The sequence below is a fragment of the Rattus norvegicus genome, chromosome 5 (genome assembly GCF_036323735.1).
Source record: "Rattus norvegicus strain BN/NHsdMcwi chromosome 5, GRCr8, whole genome shotgun sequence".
Lineage (NCBI taxonomy): Eukaryota > Metazoa > Chordata > Mammalia > Rodentia > Muridae > Rattus > Rattus norvegicus.
The window spans coordinates 164,695,399-164,714,266 of NC_086023.1; the positions used below are offsets into that span (position 1 = coordinate 164,695,399).

An 18,868-nucleotide genomic window follows, 5' to 3' on the forward strand; every position below is an offset into this window, starting at 1 on the left:
TGCACACGTAGAGCATGGGGGGCCTGTCTGATATCCTTCTTTCTTCCCATTTCTCAGTGTTTTCCCACAGCTGTCTGGGAGTCCACGAAACCTCCTTGCTGACAGACACTGAGCTCTCTCCGGTCTGTAACTGTACCACACATGCACTGTAGACCCGTGTCGGCTCCCATCCAGGCCATCTGAAAACCCGAAACTTCCGAGGGATATGGGTCAGAAGAAATGTGTGGTTGTAATTCTGAGAGAAACTGCCAGACTCCCTCAATAGGGCTTCACAAGTCCACCCACCAGCCACACACAACATCAGTGCCTGTCTCCATGTGTATGTCAGCTGTAGGTCTGCCAACTGGCTGGGTGGCAGCAGACCGGTGCTTCTGCCTCTTAGGCACTGCCGGGTTTTGTCTGCATTGCCCTTTGGCACAGTGGTTTTGTTCCATTTTTCTACTTCACTTCTTTCCCTCCTTGCTTTGAGGACTTTTCATGTTACTAGTCCTCTGTGACAAGACTCATAAATACTACCTTTTTTTCCTTTGGGTTCTACTTATGGTCTTAAGTGGTATGCAGATGGTGTGGGGGGGGGGTGGGTGCTGGGGTTTGAGCTGTGGTCACAGAATGCCCTGCTCGATCTCCATCTGGACTGCAGAGCTGCCCAGTGAGCTGTTCCCATCCTGTGAAGGCCATCAGGACTGCCTTGTCTGTTGGGGGTATCCATGTGTACTGCAAGTTCCCTTAATTCTAGACTCCAATCTGAGACTCATGGGGTGGGTGACACTCTCAGCTGGTGCCTGCACGCCAGGTCTCTGCCCTGCATGGGCCTTCCCATGGCTCCACCTTTCTAATTTAGGCAGGCTTTGCTCTTCATGGCAGACATGAGGCGCAACCCCTAGTAAGTACAAGTCCATCTTAGGAGGAAAACGTGGTGGAAGAGTGATCTCCCACACGGAGGGGTCCATGCTCCAAAGGGACATCTGTCCATGCAACCCGAATCCCTAGAGAATACCTTCCCTAGTGCTGCAATCAGCTAGCCGCATTCACGCCAACTCTCAAACGCCAGTGGCCCCTGAATATCCTACAAGAAGGCAAATTGCACTACGCTGAAAACTCGACCAGACCCCACGATTGCTGAGTCAGCTGCTTCCACACACGCACACCTCCCTGCTTGGACAAGCGCAGGCTCTTTCTGCCGGCATCGGGACCCTGAGGCCAAGCAGCCGCCAGAGCTTAAGATCTGGGAGCTCAGGCCCTGCACCGCTGCCCACCATGCAGGACTCTGCCCTCGCCAGGCCTGAGGAACACCTGTAGTTCCCTGCCAGCTCACCCTTCGCCCTCGCTGCCGCTGCGTTCCTGCCAGGCTCGCGTTAAGAACATTTTATTGCCCCCTGGTTTTCATTATTAATGAAAAGGGACCAGAATGATCTTTCCTAAAGTTCAGAGAGTCTATAAAGACTAGAAGCTGAAATGCCATTTCACTCGTTCTAGAGATGTGTGATACAATTCTGTCTGTGGCAAAATGAAGAGAGGAAAACGCAGATGCAAAAGCCTTTCCCACTGCATAGCTTCAAGGGTAAGAGGGTCCACTCGAGGCCTCACACTGGCTCACTCCTCAGTCCTACCACCTGCCTTCTGCCTCCTGCCCACCGCCCACTCTGAGAATAGGCTTTTCTGAGTGCAGTGGACTCTCCTCACTGCACTCCTGTGTCCGGAAACAAACTACAGGGCCAGCAACTTGATGGCTCCGGGTGGGAAGGAAGGAAAGGGAGGTGAAAAGCTTCCCCGGAAATTGCCGCATTTATTTATTCACTACATGAATAAAGGACAAATGAGCACATGCACGGACACAGGGACAACTCTCCCTAGTCACCATCTCCTCTCACCACATGGGTCCCAGGGATCAGACTCAGGTCATCAGGCTTGGTGGCAAGAGCCTGCACCCAACTGAGCCAGCTTCTCCGTCTGAGTAAGCTGTAAAACAGGGGCTGGAGAGATGGCTCAGCAGTTCCCAGCGCTGGCTGTTCTTCCAGAGGACATGAGTTTGGTTCCCAGCATCCATGTGGCAGCTTACAACTGTCTGTGTCCCAGGTCCAGGAGATGTGACGCCTCTGGCCTCTGAGGGCACTGAACACTCACTCTCTTCCCCCCCCCCCCCCCACTTAAAAGTAATAATAACTCTGTTTTTAAAGCTGCACAGTTATTAGGTACTCACACCTATAATCCCAGTGTTTCAGACCCTAAGGCATGAGGACAAGTGGGGAGGTGGCCCAGGCACATGACAAATGTGCTTCCCTCAGCCCTGGTCACTGGTACCTCTTCCCTGAAGACCCCATCACCCCAAGGGTGGCAGGGAGAGCTCCATCAGCACCACAACCCTGACAGCTTTGTGACAACAAGAGACAGCAATGACTGTCCTATACACCTGAGCATCTCCGGGACTGCCACTGTAAAACATGGCAAGGGACAAACTGCCACGGCTAGAAAGACAGTCCTGTGATCTCCCAGCACTGAGGAAGCAGTCTGGGCACTAAGGGCTGCATGGAGCTCCCCAGCTCAGAGGCTCGGGACTAGGGCAGCTGTGGAGACACTGGCCACGGGGTGGGGGACACCATCTCCAAGGCTCTGTGACTATTCTCTGAACACCAACCAAACCAACAGCACTAGTTCCGTGCACTATTCTCCATCGACGGAGAAATGCTCTGAGCACATGAGAATAGACAGAAGCAGGCCGTAACGCACGTAGGACCACAGGCTCAATGCAACCAAACGAGCTGAGAAGCTCTCGGCAGCAGCCCTGAACCTGATCATCCTGCCTGGACGATACGCTCCAGTGACTACCCTGGGGAGGCTGGGGGCCAAGCACAGGGCAGGGCAGTAGCAGACATCAGCAAGACATGGGCGCTTCCCTCCTTGATCGTCAAGGCTGGAGCTGTGATTCTACAGTGGTGGCCTAGCTCCTCAAAGCAGCCCGCCAGCTCCACTCAGACCCTGAAAATTAAATGGCAAGACAAGGCTCACTCAGTAGGGTCCTGGACAAAAGCCAGTCCACAAATCAGCACCTGCCACAGTGTGGAATCGCTGGGTCTTTTGTACAGACAGCAACTGAAGGTCCTTACTGCAGGCCAAGCTAAGCCAGGCTGGCTACAGCACAAGGCCCACAGAAGACCTGGCTGTGGCTGGCAACATGGACAGAGAAAGAACTGAATCTAGAGGCCAAGATCTAGATGCAGGATAGCAAGGCTCCTCTGTGCACAGGAAGTGAGCAGCTCAGACAGCTCAATTTTAGCCCTTCTTCGTGATGCTGATTTCTGGCAGCTGATTATACACTGGGCGTGTTCTGTCACATATGAAGGCAAAGAGCCTTAATACTAAGTTGCCAAGCAGCCATCACAGCCAACAGATCCCAGGCCTGGCTCCACAGGCACTTCCAGCGAGACATGATCTTTTCCATTTTTCATGGGCCTATGATGTTGCCAGCAATGTGCTTTTCAGGCATGAAGGACAGTGATGGTATATCCACGTCCTCATCACAGCTGGAAAAGGTGATGGTATATCCACGTCTACATCACAGCTGGAAAAGAGTGGACTCTGAAATCAGGTGCAATGTAGTCCCAGATGCTCAGAGGCTGAGCCCAGGAGCTGAAAACCAACTCAGGGCAACACAGGGCCCAGGTCTCAGCAAGCCCAGGGCTGGAGGTGTACACAGGTCAAGGTAGAACGGATGCCGATCATGTTACCAGGCCTTGGGTCTAATCCGTGACACTGGGAAGGGAAGGGAAGGGAAGGGAAGGGAAGGGAAGGGAAGGGAAGGGAAGAAGGGAAGGGAAGGGAAGGGAAGAAGGGAAGGCAAGCCAAGCCAGTTGTGCTGGTTCATGCCTGTATTTCTAACCCTTGAAAAGCTTGAGATTTAGTTTGAGGCCAGTCTGGACTACAGGGTAAGACCTTTCATTTATTAATTTATTCATATATATTTATTTTATATTATTCAGTACGTATATTAAATAATATACACACATGTACACACACATGCCTGCACATGCACACAGACACACACACTCTCTCACACACACACACACACACACGCACACACATGCACGTGCACTCGTCATCCCTGTGAAGAAAGGACAGTCTGTGAGACAATGGCGCTGTAACATTAAGAAGTCAGAGCCTACACTGTATGCAAACATTAGGGCCATACACAAAGAGCAGTCACTACACAGACATACGATTCCTTCTGAAAACAGGGAACAGAGAAGTCTTAAGAGTTTTGTGATGCACAAAGTCATAAAAGTGGGAGCCATAAAAGGCAAAACAAATGACAAAATGCATGTCAACCAAAGGCACCTTCACAAAAATAAACAGGCAAGTCACGGCTGGGAGCCAAGGGAGGCAAACAGGAGGGACTGGAACACACATGCAGCTTGGTGGCTCAACAGGTCAGGGACAAGGCTGATTAACAGGCAAAGGGCTGCAGGAGTCTTCACAACGATGTATGACCCACCCGTAAGAACCTGAAGGTGGCAGGGCTGGAGAGCTGGCTCAGCACTTACGAGCACTGGTTGTTTTTGCAGAGGATCCAGGTTCTGTCCCTAGCACTTACATAGAGGCTCTCAAGAGTCTGCAATTCCAGTCCCAGGGGATCCCATATCTTCTGGGCTCTACAGCACCAGACAGTTAAGTGGTACACAGATGTACATGCAAACAAAACCCTCATACACATAAAATATATATAAAAATTTAAACCTGAAAATACGATTGGCATCATTAGTTGATACACGAGATGCAAATTTAAAGAACAGCAAGGCCTTTTTACATGTCAGCATGGCTAAACGTAAGACTGAACGCCACGTCCCAGCAAGGAGAAGTGGAATGGCCAAGGGACAGAACCCTGAAAGTCTCATAGGGAGTCAGTGAGGATGGCACAGTGGGTAGACTCTTGCTACCAAGTCTTATGTCCTGAGTTCAATCCCCAGAACAGGGAAAACACGAAGCACATAAACTACTAAGGTTTGTGAAAAGGCAGTGTGGTAACAAGGCACACACTGGCACTTCACAGGAATGAGGCACGCAGGTAAAAGCACACAAACACTTTTTAGGATAATAGGACACACACACACACACACACACACACACACACACACACACACACACACACACCCCTATACTGTGACTACACAAATGAGTGAGTTACAATTTATCAAATAGGATACCGAAACAACCATCACCACCACCACCACGACCCAGGATCCTTGCTGCACGCACATTGTACTCCAGAGGAGTGATTAGAAAGAAAATAACCAAGAAGCAGAAACCAGAAACTTGGCATCCAGCAAGTCCATGCTAGACACCATCCAAGCATGTTTCCGTGTAGGTTTGCACACCACTGTTCTGTTCTCAGCAGTATTACTCGCATGTTTCCGTGTAGATTTGCACACCACTGTCCTCAGCAGTGTTACTCACATCACCCAGAACAGGAGGTGGGGCCAACGGCGCACTCAACAGTAGAGAACCTGCCTAGCATGTTCAACTCACAGTACACAAGAAACCCAAAGCATGACCAGATCATCTACCTGTCCATCAACTGGTGGCAGAATGAGGACCACCCATACAATGGAACTCTGCCATATGGGTGACCTCAAAACCATTGTGCCAACAAAAAGAAGCCAAGTGCAGAAATCACCCACTCTGTGACTCCATTTACCCACAATGCCCAGAAGAGGTGAATTCATAGTGAGGTTTGCCTGGGGATGGGGTAGGAACCAGGACTAAAAGGGAGTGGATCTGAGGGTCCTACAGGAGAGCACAAGGACTCTCTAAAGTTCACCCAGGAAAATGACCACACCTCTCATTGAGTTACTAAAGACACTGAATTTACACTCGAAATGACGAGTTCTATGATACAGAAAGTATCCTCCGACAGCACGAAAAATTGTTTACAGGCTGCTGAGCGGGTCCACAGGTGAAGGTGCCTTTGCCAAGGCTGGGGGCTGAGTTCAATCCTTAGAACTACACGACAGGAGACCAACGAACTGCTACAAGGTGTCCTCTGACCTCTGTACATGCACATGTGCACACACACATGTGCGTGCACACACACACACACACACACACACACACACACACATTAAAAATCAGTGATAAACAAGAAGAAAGGAACAAAAGCGAACTCAGAGCTGACTGCAGACCTACAGCCCAGCACGACAGGCCTGGGCTTCACCCCAGCACCATGCATAACACACACCACAGAGCATCCTTCTAGAAAAGACAAGATGGGCGACGGCCATGAATGGTAAATGGGGGTTGGTGTAGGTGTATGTATGGCCTTTTCCTTTTCAAAGGGTAATATAAAAAGGCCAAAAGGCCTCCTCCCACCAAGATAGTGCCGAGTTCAAAGCATCAGCTCTTTCTTTCCCCACTTTAAGTGGAAGGCAAAAGAACAAAGACCCATAATACACTGTCTGACGGAGGATACAAAGAACTCTTCTAAGTCAATAATGAGATGAGTAAAGGCAGGAGACCAGAACAGACACGTCCCAAGACAGACAGACGTGCAGATGACTAGTAAGCACGTGAAGGCACTGCCCTGGCCAGGCACTACAGGAAGGGAAGCCTTCAGTAGTCAGCCCTGCACACACATTAACGTCTCTGACGCCCCAGCGGGAACACAGCTGCTGCCGGGGCTGGGACTGCTGGTGGAAAAGAGTTTACCAGTTTCTGATAAGGTTAAACCTACACTTAACATACAAACCAGCAATCTCCTCCTCGGCATCCACCCAAGAGACATAAAAGCACACAGAGACTGGTACATGAATGTGCACAAGAGTTTTACTCATAATGGCTAAAAACTGGAAACAACCCAAAGTCCATCAAGTGCTGAGTGGATAAGCACGCAGCGATACCCTTCCATACGGTGGGGGTGGATGGCTCAGTATAAAATGAGCAACTTCTGACTGCACAGCAACTTGGATGCGTCTCAGCACTACTGGGGCAGAGGAGCCAGACGCCTGAGCGGACAGGCCATATGACTCCATTTGTGGAAGCTCAGGGAAAGAAATATCTAAAGGCAGCAAGGAAAGGCAGAGCAGTGGCTGCCCTGGCAGGATTGGGTGCACTGACTGGAAATAGGGCGCAAGGGACCCTTTGGGGTACTGGAAACGTTCTGCGATGTAGTGACGGTTTTGGGAAGTGCACACTCCCCTCAGATGGTACCTGTTATTTCATGTAAACCACCCTCCTGAGGTCACAGGCACACAGCCTGTGCAATGTCCCTTCAAGGTTAGCAGTGGCTGAGAGCAAAAGCCAACATTTTCCCCAACCTGTTGGTGGCTGAAACCAAGGGAGAAAGTGACCTAAGGGTTCTAACACAGCCTGAGAAGCACATGCCTGATGGCGCCCGACTCACACAGAGGAATCTAACATTTAGATGTTATAAAGCGTGATAATAAAGTAGCAAGTCCCACCCTCCTAATAAACCAGCTGAACCTTTCTAAATACCACAGCAGCCAGCCACTGGAGCCTGCACAGGCCCGGTAACCCCTGAGTGTGAGTGCTCACGCCAGCTCCAACAACACTTTACTGGGCCTAGACGATGATGAAGAGGGCAGAGACGACTGGACAGACGCAGTCCCCAGTGCCCGCCCCATTTGCCAGGCTCCCTGCAGATGGGAAGACCATGCAACCACGTTCCAGTCAGCAAGGAGGAGATGGACAGGACGTGGCGATCTTGGGGTATCCTCGGGAGGCAGCTGGTCCTTCCCTTCCTTTAGGTTGTTGGATGGCAGATGGGGCAGTAGGGGGCTGGACCTGGTGGGCAGGACAAAATGGATACCAGCGAGCTGTCAAGGCAGCAGACTTGAATCCCTAAAGGCTGCAGAGCCTTCGTGGTTGGCTAGACGACCTGTGCTTAGATAGCAGAGAAAACTCATTTTCTGAGATGTAGCACTGCCCTAGTGACATGCAAAGCCAGTCCAAGCCTCACCCTTTCAAGGCTCTGAAGACTACCTACCATTCTGGGGTTCCCAAACGTCATTCCTATGCTTTAAGTGGAAACTCTCAAGATGACTGCCACACAATACAGCAGGGACTAGTCATTTCTGTCCTTCCCCATACTCCCAGCTTCCTTGTGCATTAAATGGTGACCTCCTGAAAGCAAGTGTGTCCATTACTATTTCCACAAGCTTCCGAGAACAGCCTACATAAGTTGAACATGAGAAAGGTCTGGCTGATGGGCAGGTGACCAAATGGGCATCGTCACCAGGCAGTTTCTTCTCAGTTCTCAAGCACACCACTGGCACGGGTCACCCGGACAGCAAGCATTTTTAGACACCTGCTAAGTCAGAGCCTCAGGCCATTTGAGTTGTATAAAAGCCTCAGGACTCACAGATTAATAGAGAAGACACTGAGACAGCCATTTGCATGCAGTGTGGTGGAGAGCAGGGGCTGAGAGCCACAGGTGCCTCCATCAGGGCAGAATGACGTGCACTGGAAGGGTGCCGTCAAGAAGTGGACAGTGGGCTCCAACCTGGGGAAAATCAAAGGCGACAGGGAGGGCAAGAGAGGTTCAGAATCCGCCTCTAAATAAGTGACTTTAACATTAGTCTAAGGGCAATTTTGTTAACTAGATGGTGAAACTTCTGAAACAACTGGCTATCACAGCTGCTGGTTATCTTCTGTCAGTGTGGGCTTAGCTGTCATTTTGCCTCCTCCTCAGATACTCCAGCTTCTTGGATCACCCGGAGATCCTTAAGGTCATCATGGAGTTTCCTGTCTTCACGCTCTCATCCATCCTGTCAGACCGCTGACCCCGTTACCCGTGGGGTCAGTGAAGCACCTGCTCTCAGGGGCTCCCTCCCCTCCTGCACCAGCCTCCTTCCTGCCTGCCTCCCAGGCCCTGACAAGCTGGCTACTGTCTGCAGAGCAGTCAGGCTTGGGCTACGGCCGGGAGCCTGTTCCCCAGGTGCTCTCAGGATGAAGTAAGAACTGCAAAGTCTAGAGGAAGACCTTAAGCCACCCAGACCCTTCCCTCTGTCCTGGCCATGACACGGACAGTTTCTCTCTGCCATGTGCTCTCTGCCATTGTCACCCAACACCCCAAGCCAACAGGTCAACAGTCACAGACTGGAACTATACACCCAGAACAGCCCTTTTCTATTTCTAAGTTGACTTTCTCAAGTCTTCAGCAGTGGAAAACAGACTAAGGGGTATGTTAATAACCTGTTTGTCCCAGGGGTCTCGTGCAGTGCCTGGTACATGGGAGTCACTCAGTCATGAGCTAAGGTACTCGGGATGAGTGTGTATTACCACCCAGGGCTGTGACTGAAGCAAACTCAGAAGAATGCTCTCTCAGGACTTCTCATCAAATGACTCAAAGCTCCGAGCCAGCCCTGGGCATCTCCGGTCTATTTTAAGAAGAGGCGGCTAAAGCCCCGGCCGGCCTCTGACGGGGCTCTACTGCTCAGTGACAAACACTGGCACCCACAAAACACTGTCCCAGCCCCTGCTCACACCTCCAGGCCCCTTGGTGCTCACCTCTCTGCACAGAAACAAGAGAAATCAGCTCAGCACGAATCACAAATCACTTAGCTCAGCACGGAGCAAGCCCCAGAAGCCCACTTGCAGGGCTGTGGACACGCTCGCTCACAAGTTCTGACTCAAAGTCAAACAGAACAAAGCCAAAAGGAGAAGCAGAGGATCAGGTTTCTCTTGGATCCCAGCCGGGCTTTTCCTGAGCTCTGCCTGACTTTCTCTGCAGCCGGAGGAACACTGGTTTATCCTCACACTAGGTGACACCATGCCCCCTCAGGTGTCACCTCCTGCCACTCTCACAAAGCCTCCTGACTGCCGTAGCCCACATTAATTTTGCTCTTTTCTGTAATCTTACAGAATTTTTGTCAGTATAATTAATTTTGGCATTAAATCACAATGTCTGATGTTATTCTCTTTTTCTTAAGAGCATGTAAAATTCTCAAAGTTCATGTTTGAAACTCTCATATAATACCGAGTTGAGCATCCAGTGGGTGCTTGGGCTGAGCTGAACAAGTACCATTCTGGCAGCTCTCCTCAGCACGGGCATCAGTAACATTTCAAGGTCAAGCACGCTCCCAGAGAGCAGAGACAGCAAAAGAGGCACCCAGCAGCCCCATGGCCACTAAGCTAGGGTGGTCGGGAAATCAAGGTCTGCATATGCCAGCTCCTCCACGTGTTCTCAAGAGAGACTAAGCTGACACGGAGGTACTTGGGGCTCACCAGAGGGAAGCCCGTTTTCTGGGCGTGGGCTCAGAGATGAAATGTCCTTACACGGATGAGAAATGGGAAGGGAAGGGACGCAGTGGTTCCAGGCACAGAAGCAGGAGCACTCAGGAACAGAGGCCATAAATCCCTCCCAGACACAGATAATGCCTCGGTGATAAGCATGCAGACTGCACACCTAGTTCAGAAACTCCCCTGAGTTTGGTTGTAATTAAGGGGGTTAGAGAGGTAAAAAAAATATATAAACCCAATTAATCATTTAAATATTTAAAGTCAGATTTCCCCCCTCACTCCAGGATTAGTAGGTTTCATAACGCCAGCAGCCGACAGCCCTGGTTTTTACTGGGGTTCATTTTAGAGCATGTTTAAACTAGTCAGATTGAGTGATGCTTCCAGCAACTAATCGCATGTCAAATAAAAGATATTTTATGTAATAAATTACCGCTACAAGTAATTCAAATGTCATTTATCAGTTTTATTATCAGTCAGGCAAAGTCTTGTTTCTCTATATTAATCAAAATCAAGCTTTTTTTTTCCCCCTCTTTTTTTTTTTTTTTTTTTTTTGAGCAGTTTTGACACCTCTTGGTAAAAGTACTGAAGTGAAGAGCAGAGTCACCCAGGAGCTGAATGGAACAGTGTAACACTAGCAGAGACTGAAGCTCGGTGGTGACAACTGAAAACTCAAGTACTAAAACTGTCATTGCCACTGTTTCTGTGCTACTGTCAAATCAGGAGGAAGCCTGTTTCTAAGGAGACATGTGCTAGTTAGGCCAGGAGACTGAGACCCTCAGCCTGCAATCCTGAAGGAGGCTGGAGACTGCACACCATTGCCCCACCCAGAGAAGCATCAGTTAACTCTGCACTCGCAGAAGGCAGGCAAGCGAAGGGGGCCTGATGCCAACCCTGTGACCAACCAGAACAATTTGTCCCGAGCAGGAAGTTTTCAAGTAGCGGAGAGACCTGTTTGGTGTTAAGCCATGGGAGGAAACAGCTGGCGCAGAGCAGATGTGCGTCTTAGAAATTCTGCACCCAGCTGCCACTGCCTATCCTCAACAAATCCCATTAAACGGCTGGGCTCAGGGACACAACTCAGGAAAGTGTGGACACTTACTTAGACACTGATTAAAAAGTACGTTTATAGCCCAAAGCCTACACAACAGACTGATAGGGTTGGGCTGGGGAAGAGAAATGAGCCTCTTGCTCACCAATGGCAAAAGCCTGCTCCTGGGGTCTCAAAGGCCTTGAGCCAGTTGCCCAGGCCAGGCACAGAGGGACAGGACTGTGGGGTGTGTGTATGTGTGTGTGTGTGTGAGTGTGTGTGTGTGTGTGTGAGTGTGAGTATGTGTGTGTGAGTGTATGTGCACGTGTGTGTGTGAGTATAAGTGAGTGTGTGTGAGTGTATGTGCACGTGTGTGTGAGTGTGAGTGTATGTGCACGTGTGTGTGAGTATGAGTGTGTGTGAGTGTGAGTGTATGTGCACGTGTGTGTGAGTATGAGTGTGTGTGAGTGTATGTGCACGTGTGTGTGAGAGTATGTATGTGTGAGTGTGTGTGTGTGAGTATGTGTGAGTGTGTGTGTGTGAGTGTATGTGCACGTGTGTATGAGTGTGAGTATGTATGTGTGAGTGTGTGTGCACGTGTGTGTGTGAGTATGTGTGTGTGTGTATGTGCACGTGTGTGAGTGTGTATGAGCATGCAAGAGTGCTCTGACCCTGTCACTCAGCTTCTCCAGAAGGCACACGACTCTAATACGAGGCTGCATAGCAGCCCAGCCTCCGCCTGGCCTCCCCCTGACCACAGGAGAGCACTCGTCTGAGGGACCAGCAGCCCAGCTGCAGGCAAAGCCTGGTCAAAATGATGATGATGAGGGGAGAAGGAAGAGGAGTTCAGAACTCATGTTCTGGGATCAAATGAGCCCACCATTTTTAAATATACTCTTTAATATCTGGCCTTGAACTCCCTTTTAAGTCACTTTTTGGGAAAAAAAAAAAAACTAGTACTCTACTAGGCAAGTAAAATGAAGACAATTTTAGAAAAGGTATTTTGAAAGACAATAGGGCCCATGCTAAGTTATGTAAAAAGAAACCAGCATAAGCTATTTCCCACAGCTTTGGAGACAATTTTAACTTTTTACCCTCTCGTGTAACGTGAAGAAGACATGATGGTCTTGGCTGGATGGCTGCACCGCACTGTCTGTTACCACAGCAACCTCCAGGTAAAGCAATCAAGTGCCCAGTGGCTGGGGTTCCGTGTGAGCATTAAGGCGCTTTTGTATTTAATCTGAAATTCCCTTAGAATCTGTCACTACATGAATAGACACATGGAGCCAGGACGAGGGAGCCAAGGTTGGCCCAAACCCATGAGTAGTCAAGTCACCTCCATGGGCATAGGGGAGTCCACTCACACCCCGACGCGTGGGTTAAGGCCAACTCAGTCCACACCGGTAAAAAGTAAGGGGCAGGGCCGATCATCTGTGACCACAGTGCCTGAAACGGCACAAACTGCCAGCTCTTCTCCCCTGCAACCTTTGTCACACACAGAAACCACACCTAGGTGAGTTTGGGCAGGCCACTTTTATCCCTAGAAAAACTCAAGCTTTTTTCATCAAACGGAAAATCCAAGTTCTCCTGGGTTGCTGCGGTAGGAGCCTCGGAGCACGGCTCTCAGCCAGTGTCCTGAATCCCAGGCCAAGGTAAGCGGGGTTTGGAACAGGTGACTTACTGTATGGCTGTGAAATGAGGTGAGGGGGCTGGACAGGAACCACCGGGGTAGCTGGGCCCACGGGTGAAGGCTCGTCGGAAGCAGTGCCCGACTGCTGGAAAGCCAGGTCAATCTCTTCATCTGTCAGCCCTAGAGAGAAGAGCAAAGGACACAGGTGAGCACCTCCTGACAGTGTCCACCCCCAGCGAAATCTTCCTTTGCAAGAAGGCCTTGACGGCCACAGAGGGCCCTGCATTCAAGTGTGCTGCCTCCTCGATTTCGGATTCTCGGGAACCTCTCTCCGTTGCAATTTAACCTTAAGCGACAGAATATTAGCCTCAACACTGCTTCCAAATGTGGCTCATTCAATTTCCTTAATTTATCCTTGAGTTTATTGCTGCTTTTGAAGTCGCTCCATACTGCAATTCTCCATTCTTCCCCCGAAAACAGATACCATCAACTGCAAATGTGGCTCATTTTAATCTGTAATGGTGTTAAAAAAAGAGGGGAAAAAACTAACAATAATGCACGAAAACAGACAGGGAAACAAAAAACTAATTATTGGGTGAGACGACTAATTAGTCTAGATCGTTTCCGAAGACGGGAATAATTTGCTTTATTTTATGACAAATGCAGAAATAAAAAGAAAAATCAGGACTGACTGTGATTAGTATGAATGGGATATAGAATGTAAAGAAGAAAATAAAACAAGAAAACAGATCAAAGCGAGACCAGACCCATGCTTTCAGATGAATTGCTCCAGCCTATCCCAGGCTGCCTGGATCGCCTTTGGCTAGTCCCCCCCACCCCAATCCTCTGTCGCTCTAACTACGCTGCACAGGGGCATCAGGAGATCGAAGGGCGCCATCTGCAGTGGTTACAGCGTGTGGGAAGGATTTGCCAGGAAGGAAGGGGAAGCCAGTTGAAGTCCAGGCTCCTAACCCAGCAGGCTGGAGGCAGAGAGGCTTTCAGAGGGCAGAGGCCGACTGGTGACGTTTGGTAAAGGATAAGGGCTTTGGTAGTGAAGTGTAGAGCCCAGGCTTGTAACAGATTCTTACAAGGCCACTCAGGAAAAACTGGTGCATACAAAGACATCCACTGCTGAGGGTGGAGAAGCAGGTGAGAGGTCACTGCAGTGTGCAGAAGACAACTCAAGCTAGACCAGGCTATTCCCGGAATCCCAATATCCAGGAGAGCCGCAACACAGAGCTTTTAAACCAGGGCCAAGAGCTTTTCCACATCTGGTGGGCAGCTCTCCATTAGAGGCCCCCAGCATGGTATACTTGCCCCTGGGGGTGGACGAAGCACAAGGCAGTTCTGAGGATCAGCATCTTCAGTGTGCTGCCTCACACTCTGTGCCTGGCGGCTAATACATGGTGCGCATTAGTGCTTTAGAGCACAGCTCGACCCTGTACCATATTGGCCTGAGTCGATTCTAGCCATCCCCCAGACTTCTCACGCCCCACCGCAAACGGTCAAGGGAGCACCTTAACTATGGGGAAATGGCCCCTGACCTCTTTTCCTTCCTGCTGCAGCAGCACCTCCTCTTCACCACCTGAGCTAGCCAGGAGCGGGCAGGCATCGCTGTCCTTCTGCGGCATCCACCTAGCCTGAGGGCAGCTGACAAAGCACCAGGGCATCCCAGACTGCACCGGATAGCTTGCCACAAACGGGTGACATTTCTCACTGTTTCTTCTCCCGAGACCAGGGCTAGGACAGCCAGAGAAGCCAGGAAAAACTGGAGGGCACGGTTCCCTAGAGCCTGTGCCTCTTGGCCATGTTCAACTGCCAGTCACTGCTGGTGGCACTTCCTAAAGAGGAAGGGGTACTCCTCCAAGTGCTGGAAGGAGGACATTGCTTTAACCAGTTCCCAGTCTGCTGCAGAGAAAAGGAAGCAGCATCTGCGACGTCAGCACAGGCTGCTGGTCACTGGCTCACCATGGAATTCTCTAAACCTGGTGGATCATGTGCCTTGTCAGCTGCTGGCTGCAAATGAGGATAATTTTCCCAAAAGGAGCATTCAGTTGCATTCTCATTTTCCCTTTTGGCTCTTTCAAATATAAACAAGTACGATAATGTTTAACGCTGGGGAAATATACAGCAAGTTACAGGCTGTGCCTCGGCCCCGCGAGCTGGGGCTGGTTAAAGGAACAGGACCTTCTGCCTGTTGTTCTGCCCTCTGGCCCCGAGCTCTTACCAAGACTATTTCCCTAATAAAACACAGTTGCATTCCCTGGGCCGGCCGCTGACTGAGCCCACCAGCGACTCAGAATTTGAATGCCATCAGTGCGTCCTTCCAGGCTCTTGCTTCTCAGAGACCTTACCGTTTGGTGCTGCACTCCACACTGGCTGGGATTCCAACATAACCTAGCTCTCCAGGAAAGTCAGGGGTTTGATTTTAGTTTCAATAAATGAGTCATTTTTCTCAAGAAGGGGAGGGGGGGACAGAACATAATTTTGGAGCGTCATTCCAACCAACCATTTCCCCTGAGGTAGGGGTGAAGACCGCCCAGATCCGACCTGTCCTGGAGAACAGTGGCAACCAGAGGTACAGACGTCAGATGGCAACTTCACTCTTAGCTGTCGAAGTTTAGAGAAGGGTGAAATCCCTTTCTCCCACAGCACCCCGGCCCTGCCTGTAGACAAGAGTCAGCCAGTACTAGTTCATGGGGATAGAGGAACATGGGCTACAGACCCCCTGGCTCAGTCCTGCAAATGCTTAACTGGACGACATTTTAACAATGCCAGAGTGGTTAGATTCATCCTCTTCTTACCCCAGACATTCCTCACAGACCAGAGCTGTGCTTCCCTGAGAGTCCTGACTCAGACAGCACTGGTGAGTTTCAGGACTCTATTTCTGGAGCTAAGCATAGGAAGACCAAGTCGGGGTTGGTCACTTCTCTCTGGATCAAGACTCGCTATCTACCTAGCCAGTGGCTCCATTACAGAGGTGACTACCTCTGTGATAAACTGTTGCCACAGGACCCATGCATAAACATCCAGACGCCCTAGCCCATCTTTCCTCCCCACCTCGCAAGATAAACAATGCAGATCTTTGATTGAGACCTTGCAGAATCCAAAAGGTTAAAAGGAATAATAAAGGAAACTGCCAATTGTAAGTGAATTATATTTGGCTCGGAAAGCCAAGGAAGGCACAGGCTATATTATAAAGGCATCTCTCTGGGTGTTTACCATCACCCTGACTAATGCAGACCTTTTTTGTTGTTGTTGTTTTAAATAATCTCATGCAAATTAGACACACACACTTCCTTCCAGTTGATTGCTATCTGTGAGGAATAATCTAATCGCAAAGGGACTGAGCAATGGCTGAAGAGAACCGAGAGCAGAGGACTTGCCATTCTGCAGGCAGCAGGCAAACCTCCTCCCTATCTGCCTTTGGAAGAGTTCATTCACTCTGATAAAGCTTACATTTTCCTCTTAGCTGAGGTGTTGGCTGTTGTTATCTGACACCACTAGGACTTGGCATTTTAATCTCCTTCCAGCAATTTCCCTTCTCCCATGGGTGATTTTTCTAGAGTTCCCACCCTACCATCTACTGCTAGTAAGGAATAACTCTAAGGAAGTCCTGCTCCCTCCCTCACTCAGGGAAGGAGCAAGAGCACTGGTCCAGGAGGGAGGAAGGACAGTGGCCAGAGGCTGGGCCAGGCCCAGAGAATGCTGCCTCACCTACAAGGCCCAGGCTGCCTAACCTGCAAAGCCCTCCAAGGTCCCAGCACTTTTCCTGTTCCCTTGATTCCCTGCAAACTACTTCTCCACACAACAGGAAGTTACCACTGCTGCCCCGTGGAGTTCCAGGACCAAGGATTTCTTCTCCCCAGAGGGCTGCACTTAAGAATGAGAGAAGGAGCAGCTTCCCCAGGACCACACAGGGGCTCAGGACAGCCTGCTTTCTTTTCTCAAAGGTTTCTATGAGAAAACAAACAAAAGCCAAAGACACTGTGTGTGTGTGTGTGTGTGTGTGTGTGTGTGTGTGTGTGTGTGTGTGTGTGTGTGTGTGTGTCTGTGGGGGGAGGAGGGAGAGTAGGAGGGGGAGGGAGAACAAGAACATGCTGCCCACTGTCCTCTCCTGGCAGGCTGATGGTTTCTGCCGCACAGGAGCTTCTCAGATCAAGCCACTCCACACTGACTACAGTGCCTGCTGGGCACAGCTCTGGGCCTGACTCTGAAGGTGAAACAGAAACCTGACAGACAACAGCAGTGTTCTCTGCGTTGTGCAGGGACAGCAACCAAGGCAGAAGCGCTAGGAATAGTCTGAAAATATGTGAGGTAATGAACCCCAGCAGCACCTTCCAGTCTGGACCAAGCTTTATAATCAAGCTGTAGAGAATGAGAGGAACATGGAGGGGGCGGGTACAAACCCCCAGCGCACAGCCAAGGGCAGCAGCCAAGGGCCCAGGATTCAGATCATCTCCTCCGTCCACAGCCCCTCTGTTTCCGATTCAGCTGAGACTCTGCGACTGAGCAGGGGTCACCTCTCTCAGAACACAACTAGTTATCTGCCCGGCACATTTCAGGAGGAGATGAGGCAGGAAGACAGCTGGCTCAAGATATTCCCCAAATTAAAAGAAAAATCAACTCCCTCAGAATGGGTTCAGGGAGGGGAAAGGGAAAAAGGATTCTTATTTTATTTTATTTTATTAACATTTGGTTGGAACAGTAGAGTACAATAAGGACTCTTGGAGCCTCTAAAAGTCGTAGGATGACCTGTGGACCCCTATTTCCCAGTGCCTTGTATAAAATTGAATTTTTTAAACATAAATTACGCGTAATGACGACACTGTAAAAACCAACAGTAATGGAAAGCCGCGCTGTATTTCATTAGCCTGTATTATCCCGTGCCACCTGATCCGGCCGGGCCTTGTTTATGAGTCGGTGTGCGAGCAGATGCCGATGGAAGCATTTGCTTCGACCTTGCTCTTCTCATTGGGGCATGAAATTACGACGGCAGCACCTTGATATTACAGCCATAAATACAGTAAACTGCAAATTTAAGCCAACGGCTCCTATTGTCTCTGAACATAAAGCTGATCGGTATTTATTTAAAAGGAGAACAAAAAAAATATTATATATCACCTTGTTTATGGGGCCGCCCCACCCACTCTCTTATCCCCACCCCCAGCTCCCCAACCTGTCTAATCCGCTAGGTAAAATATTAAGCAAATAAGCCAAAGCTTCCTTCTCTGCTGACAACTGTTCCCCAAGTAGCAAGAACCAGTTTTTGAGAAAAACAGTTCTAAATATCACTAGTCCGAATAAAAGTTTTTATGCGAATTGAGCTGGAGGTGGGCTGGCTCTCCCGATCTCAATATTAATGTGTAACTTCAAGACTGGGGTGAGAGACTTCCCCTCTCCTCAAATGAGGGCGATTGTACAACTGGAGGAAAAGTGCTGCTGATATCTAGAAACTGGAAGCTCCTCAGTATCCTGAAAACTGTTCCACAGAAAGGTTGCTTTGGAAACAGCAAAACACTGCCTCCTGCCACCCAGGGAAAAGGAAGATATTTAACCACAAATGTAATTCTCATCTCGGCACAGAGCGCTCAGACCTCTCATTAGAACTCACACCCATCCCTTCCTTATCCTGGTGAACCATGACGACAATACATCCTTTAAATATATCAAGTGTGCGAGAAAACTAAGCAGAGGCGCGAGGACACTGGTCTCACGGCAGGCACCTCTCCCAGTAAATCACTAGTAAGAAGGCAGTGCACAGTGTATGTATTTCCCTGCGGCTTTCAGACTCGGAGACCTGGCAGGAGAGAAGATGGGGCTGCTCTTCCCGTGTTGGGGAGGAGGGTCCTTGAGGAGACAGAGGAGCCATGAGCACAGCCATGACCAGTTGTGGAGCTCTCAGAAGTTAGTGGCCAAAACCAGAACATCAGCAGCAGTCAAGCTCCTAAGTCTTCCCACGC

The 18,868-nt window shown here is 49.9% G+C and overlaps 1 protein-coding gene across 1 annotated transcript in view; it reads right to left on the reverse strand.

Annotated features, from left to right (window-relative positions):
* The window catches only part of Pex14 (peroxisomal biogenesis factor 14), a 136,477-nt gene that overhangs the window by 12,523 nt on the left and 105,086 nt on the right, over positions 1–18,868 (reverse strand). Inside the window, 1 exon segment of the mRNA NM_172063.1 lies at positions 12,957–13,085. Within this exon segment, the coding sequence (NP_742060.1) occupies positions 12,957–13,085 (129 nt within the window).